Raw genomic sequence first — 6,985 nt, forward strand, 5'->3', positions numbered from 1 at the left:
ACTAATGCACTTTACTGATTTCTTTTTTTCAGTTTTGTACAAATTCACTCAAACATCAAAGCTTCTATTTGACAATTCGAGCAGGAATCTGTTAAAATGATTGCCTGCATAAAAGAAAAGCTTGCTGATAATTGAATTATTTAAGATTTTTCTATACAAGTTATATTTTTTGGTTAAAATTCTCCCAGAACATTTCAACACCAACGACAATAAATTAGGCTTTTAGAAAACATGCATTTTATTTTATTATTCATTTTCACTCGTAATAAAAATTGCATTCCTTCCCACGACAACTCTTCTGTTTGTTTTCTTTAACATTCAACACCGTTACATCTCTTCTTAATACTTCATTTTCTAAGACAGGAAAAAGCAGCACCTTTTTTCATGTATTTTGGACACCCCTCCCTTTATAAATATGTACACAAAATGCAAAAAGCTCAGATTGTAAACAGGAAAAAACGTAACGTCACGTCCGACACAGTCGACCCCTCCTCCATTAAAATACTTTTTGTTTTAGCAGTGTCTAACGTCTGACGGAGGAACGAGGCCTCAAGCGGCGCCAACATGATCCAGAAAGGGTTTTTTTTCTTTCTTTTTTTCTCCTTTTTTTTTTTTTTCTTACACAAAAATACAGACTCTATTTCTGGTTCAGCTCTGACGTGAAACACAGATCGGGTTTTAAAAAAAGAACGGAACAGAAAGCGAGAACAGAGAGAAAATACTCATTAGATGGCTGTGGTTTGAGGTTGAATATCGCAGATGGATTCTACTCGGGTTTTTTAATATTACAAACAAACCGGTGGCTTCAGTTTTCATAAAAAGGAACCCAATTTTATAGTTACTGTAGAAGTTAAATCCATTTTGTTAAGTTAGCCTGAAAGTTAGGTTTAGCTTAGTTAAATTTCCACTTAAAGTTAGTTAATTTGGCTTAAAATGCTTCCAAATGTACCAGCTCCCTTTGATCTCAGTAGGAAAATTATACTAGTGGCTATGAACATAGCAGTCAGCACAGTGTTTTAAACAGCTCACAGAACAATTATTCCAAAAAACAAACAAAACAAAAATCAGTAAATAGACACAGCCTCTCGTCTGCACACACAGTTCTGCACAGGCCAGAGTTGCATTCAGCAGCTGCCTTTTAAAGTGCTTCAACAGGGACGGTGAAGGTCTGAAACCACAACAGCTTCCTCCTGCCAGTCTCGAGCTCATTATGGTTAGCCGCCAAGCTGTAGATCAAACAAATGACCCACCAAATCTGCCCCCTTTAGTCTCTTCTCTCAGCGCTGAGCACATTGCAGTCATTCAGCTCTGCTCCTGAAGCTTTAGCGACACGTGCACGACTCGGCCACCATGTCCTCCAGCTCCCTGTACTCCACCTTCTTCTTGTGCACGACCAGCACGCTCATGGGCATGTACTTAAAAGGCACGCAGGACGGAGGAGGAACGTCCCCGACGCCCAGGTCGTTGATGACCGTCTGGATGATGGCGTGGTTGGGGGAATGGTAGCCGTAGTGGAGCACCCTCGGGCAGTTGCCCTGGCAGAACCGCGGGTTGTACACCGGCGGAGCGATGAAGTAGTGACCCCAGCCGAGCTCGTCGAAGGAGAGGCGGAACGAGTGGAGCTTGCAGCGGTTCTTGGGCATGCTGGTTTTGCGTTTGTAGTTGGGGATATCGGAGATGATGGAGGCGGAGGGGGCGGTGGAAAAGGAGGAGGAGGAAGTAGGGGCGTTTTTCAGAGCATCCAGCGAAGGGTCTTTGGACTCTGGAGATGAGGGGTCTTTGGAGTGGCGGCGCCGGCGAGCCGAAGGATGCCACTGCCCCATTTGCCTGATGATGTTTTCCCCTTGAGCCCCCAGCAAGTCCCCCATCCAGTCCTTCACTTCCCTCTCCTCCTCCAGGTATAAAAGAAGAGACGGGACTTCAAGATGAGGTTCACCTCTCCGTACTTTTCTTCCTTGAAGACGAGTCCACCACCGCGAGAGGCTGCTGTCCTCTTCAGCATGCCCCGGCTCTGTGCACCAGTACTGGGCAGTGAGGGTCAAGTGCCCCCCCGCGCCCCGGTCCTTCCCCTGCTGGACGTGTGCGGTGATGTCTGTCTCTGTCCAGCGCTCATGGGGCTCCAGGGTGACCAGGCTCTCTTCGCCCAGTGAGGTGATCTGAGCCCTGCAGCGGGGCGGCTCGAGGACCTGGGTGGTGCTTGAGGAGGATGAAGAAGAAGAGCGGAGGTGGATGAAGGAGGCCCTGATGAGCTGCTCCGAGGGAAGAGTGTCGAGGTTGTACTGCACCGTGAAGCTGTAGTGGTGGTCTGAGGAGAGAAAGCATGAAGTCAGACTTTAGTGGTGAATCCAACGTTTCTCTGCGTCTCCGCTCGGACTTGGAAACAACCGGAAAGACACCGTGTGTGTTTTTGGAGGTTGACCCAAACTGGGGAGTAAAAAAATACAGAAAGTGTCCTTAACTTTAAAACTTTAAAAAAAGAAGCTCTGCATGAACTCAAGGCAAAGGGAAAAATAAAAGCTGATTTTGGAGCGTTGGTTTTATTATTATTATTAAAAACATTCCGTCTTCCCAACCAGCTGAAATTATAAACAGCTTTCCTGATAACAGACAGAACAACAGTGCAGAGAAGAAGTTTTCAGTTTCCAACTTGTATGACTGCAATCTGATCAGTGGCAGGAAATATTAAGTTCACTTCTACTAAATGTGTTACATTATCTGCGCATTTCAGATGTTTGGTGCCCCAAAAATACTTTCCGGTCTGGAGTCACCGACGCTCTTGTCCCCAGAAGTAAATCCGGAGGTGAAATAAGCCTCTACATAAAATCTAAATCCCACCTCTGGACGCTGGCAGGTAGTGCACCGAGGACGCCGATGGTCTCAGCAGACGGACCGTGTTGGAGCCGAACTTCCGGTGCTGTTTGGGCCTCCCGTCCGGTTCGGCTGCGCTCCGGTACAAATTCAGCATGAACTGCAGGTTCTGGTCCGCTTTCTGCTCGTCCGTCAGCGGCCGGTGGTGCGCGCCTTTCAGCTTTGCGCTGTGGTGACTCCGCCGGCTGCGCCTCAACGCGGGGTGATGAGAGGCCGTTTTCCGCCCGGCCAGAACTCCGGTGCAGGTGTAGCACATCAGGAAGATAAAGGAGGACAGGACGCAGACACGCAGTACGCTGTGTTTGGTGCGGGTCGCCCTCATGTTTGTTATAAAACCTCTGGTGCTAGCGAGCTCCACCAACGAGGCTATAGTTGGCAACCATCCCCTCCAAGGCCGAGGGCGTGCTGTACAGGCTCTCCTGATCACTGGCCATTTAGGACATGACACTCAACTTCCTGAAATTGACGGTGACCCCAATTAACCCCTCGGGCGTGCGTGAGCCGCCAGCAGTGGCGTCAGGAAGCCACGTGATTGGTGCGTAAAGGTGCGTAAAAGTGGCAAGATGGAGCCTTTCTGTGATTCATCTATTGCTCAGATTCGTTTGTGTAAATTCTACTTTTCTACATATTTGAGTTTGGACATATTTTGTTGTGACTGTGCCGCTATTCTTGGTGCTTTATGTCTAAACTGAACACACTAGTTTTCATTCTCTTTGTACATTTTATGTGACGAGATGAGATGCGTGTTTAACACTTTGGATTCTACAGGATTCTGTTTCAAGTTTAAATCTGTTGTTTTATTGTATCCTACTAATGCGTCCTTGGACCTTTTTTAAAAAGGTGAAACAGAAAGTTTTAGTAGGTTGATTTTATGCCAAACACCAGCAGTGATCGAGCCAATAATTAATAGAAAGAAGAAAAACCAACTAAAATCCAGCTGTACTAACGCCAGAAGCAAAACACCTGAATCAAAGTAAGCTAAAGATAGAAACTGTGACAAAGTGATCCAATCCTCTGAAAAGCTTCTTCATGAACACTCACAAAAGAAAGATCTGAAAATGCGTCGCTCTGGCGCCACCAGGTGGTAGAATGACACATCACACCTGCACCATGTTTCACTGTGTGTGTGTGTGTTACTGTGATGCTGCAGTAACATACATCTTCCACACACACTGACTTTAATGAAGTTACAAATGCTGACTTCACGAAATACTACTATTTTGGAGTACTTCTTTGCTTGAGTATTTCCATTTTATGCTACTTTATACTTGTACTACATCTTAGAGGCAAATATTGTACTTTTTACTCAACTACATTTATTTTTTACCTTTTAGATTCAGATTATAATACAAAATATATTCTACAAATTAGGATGCATTAATATGGATAAAGATTAGACTTTATTGACTTGATTGAATAGTACTTTTACTTTTTGCACTCTTTGATTTTGATGCTAATACTTTTGTACTTTTACTTGTAACCGAGTATTTCTTCACTGTGCTACTTTCACTTAGTTTGTTACTTCCTCTCTTTGTCTTCGGCACAGAGATCTTTGGTTTTCATTGTGGTTCAGTTTTTGTACTCGGGCCACTCCCAGACGTTGGCCGTATCTGCAGATTTTTGATGTACTGTTTGTTTGTTCTTGTATAATTTGAAGCCTGAGAGCTTCTGGGTCGCTGGGCGTCTGGTAAATGAATTGTTCTCAGTGGGGAGGAGCGTGAATGGATGGCACGCTGTAAAACCTGCTAAAAATTAGAAGAAATGAAAGACACACTGGCTGGAGAAAACATTTGTCTTTGTCTTTTAAACTCGATCTCACTTGAAAGCAGCTCTCGCCGACCAAACCAAATATTATACTTCAGAGTTTCTGAGAACAAAAATGGGGTTGAAAAAGGAGAGAGAGTTTGTCTGATGTGACCAAAACAAACTCCTCGTGGTCTGGATGAGAGGTGAGATGTCTGGGCACGTTCACATCTGTCTCGCTCTCTCTTTGATTCCCTCCATCTTCCTTCTTTTCTCTTGACACACTCAAAGATAGACACACACACACACACACACACATTCAGCTAAGTGGCACTGCAGCGAGGTGGCATTCCACAACAGTGATTATCTACAATCCCAATCATTTCAGCCTGCAGAGAGAGTGTGGGAAAACTTTAAACTATGCGGGAATTGCCGCAAATGGCTATAAGGACTTCTGAGAAACACATTTAAGAAGTTAAATTACATAAAGAAATGTACCAAAATAAAGGCAGAGGCAACGGTTTTAACTTCCACTCCCAGAAAACTCCACTTTGGCTGAATGAGTGTGCGCCTCATTTACATAATGCAGCTTTAATAGCTATCTGAGGAGGTTTGATTTCAAAACAGAAGCAAGTTTTAAAATGTAACCTATTTATTTGTTGGGAAAAGTAACGCTCCAACACCAACTTCACCTGGAGACGCCATCTTTTTAAAGGATTAGTTCAGAGAGTAGATGAGAAGATGGATGTGAATCATGTCTGTGTTGGGATGCAGCATTCACACAATGTCGGCAGAATGGGAAGTGTTTATTCCAATGTGGTTACCCCCACTCTTGGCTCAGAGCAGAGCAGTTTGTTAACATGTGAGACTAGATATGAACAAACTCTAGCGCTTTCTAAATGAGCTGAATTGATTGTGTGAGTGTTATTATTGGAATTGATTTAGATTTGCGGCCATTTTGCTAAACGTTTGTCGACACTTCCTGTAGTTGTTTTTGTTGCCGTCAGACAATTATTATTTCTCCGACTTGGACACTTGCTCCAGAGTTTCTAACTGCTTCTTTAAATGTTTCTTAATGTGGATTTTATACAAGCAGACTGGTACGAGTGGTAAGCGTTTAGAAATGTGTGGGGCGTGATAGCAAGTGTTGTTGTTGGCCTGTGGCAGTGTGTGCTGTAGTTGTTCATAGTGCAGGTCTGCAGGGCTTCAGTGTGGATGGATGAGGGCGTTGACAATATTTGCTTTCACCTAAAAAGTGTGTAGAAGAATGTGCAATACCATTGTAAAAAAACACTTATTTTCATCTAAATGTTCACATCTTAATCTGCAAAGTTTGGTAAAATGTCACATGAGTGTAGTGTAACTTATAATATTACCCGCTGAAATGTATTGGAAGTACCTCAAAATTATACTTATGTGCAGTATCTGGTAACCTTGTAGTATTTCTTCATTCTCCTGTGATATTCTTTGTTATTTCTGTGGGATTTGTAGTTTTCTCTTATTGTTTTTGGGTATAAATTACGTAATGAATTGACATCAGTAAGTAAAAATGAAGTGGGGATAGTTCCTGCAGGGGTCGGTGGCAAAGTGGCGGGTTTCATATTTCAGATGAAAGGCCAGCCGCTCACTTCTGATGCTGTTATTTGGTTGTAGTTGCCGCCGTGAGTCTCCCTGATGTTATTACAATACAGCGGTTGTTGCGCATGTAGCCCCTCCCCTTCTTCGCTTGTCATTGGACGCATTCAGCCATTCGGCCTGAGCCTCTCTGCCATTGGTGGACCTCTCTATCAATCACATCCCGCCGTTCGAATAGTGGGAGGGGCCGTTTACCACTATTCCCAAAGTTTTCCCAAAGTTTTCGTTTGCTGCGTCAAGCTAGCCAAATTACAACCGGAAATATTTGATTTAGATGTCAAATTAAAAGCGTTATGCTTGCTTTTTGTGGGGGAAATGAGCCGGACATTAGCTTAAGATATTAAACGAAGCTATCGGAAGAAAAGTGATAAAGTATCGAGCGAGATTACAACTGCAAAACAAGCTAACGTCTACTTTTCGTCAGCGTTAAACACCTTGACCGGAAGTTCCAACCGACATATTGGCCCTAACTTCGACGAGCTTAACATTAGCTAAAACTTTCCTCCCTCCCCCTCTTCCACACACTCCTTCCTTCCAACCCATCCATCCATCCATCCATTCGTTGTTGTTGTTAGAGCGGTGATGGAGAAGCCGAGGGACCGCTACCGGCGCCGCTAGCTAGCAGCGACTCAGGCCAGGCTAACAAACCGACGGAGAGACGGAGAGAGACAGAGAGACAGAGACAGAGAGAGAGAGGGGAAGGAGACAAAATAACGGATCAACGGACCGGAGGGAGAGA

General features: G+C 44.3%; 1 protein-coding gene across 1 annotated transcript; it reads right to left on the minus strand.

Moving 5' to 3' along the window:
- Positions 1 to 1,322: 1,322 nt before the first annotated feature.
- bmp15 (bone morphogenetic protein 15) lies at positions 1,323 to 3,190 on the minus strand. The gene is made up of 2 exons (XM_070930037.1): positions 2,836 to 3,190; positions 1,323 to 2,305 (listed from the first exon to the last, which is right to left on the minus strand). Exons 1-2 carry the CDS (start codon positions 3,188 to 3,190, stop codon positions 1,323 to 1,325), a joined length of 1,338 nt encoding a protein of 445 aa, XP_070786138.1.
- Positions 3,191 to 6,985: the final 3,795 nt, after the last annotated feature.

This window comes from Enoplosus armatus, chromosome 23, assembly GCF_043641665.1.
Source record: "Enoplosus armatus isolate fEnoArm2 chromosome 23, fEnoArm2.hap1, whole genome shotgun sequence".
Lineage (NCBI taxonomy): Eukaryota > Metazoa > Chordata > Actinopteri > Centrarchiformes > Enoplosidae > Enoplosus > Enoplosus armatus.

What these genes read in the sequence shown, in the direction of transcription:
- bmp15 (XM_070930037.1), bottom strand. Translation starts at nt 3,190, where the DNA reads ATGAGGGCGACCCGCACCAAACACAGCGTACTGCGTGTCTGCGTCCTG. An exon ending in CTACCTGCCAGCGTCCAGAG is followed by an intron (nt 2,306 to 2,835) that starts GTGGGATTTAGA and finishes TTCTCTCCTCAG; the next exon opens with ACCACCACTACAGCTTCACG.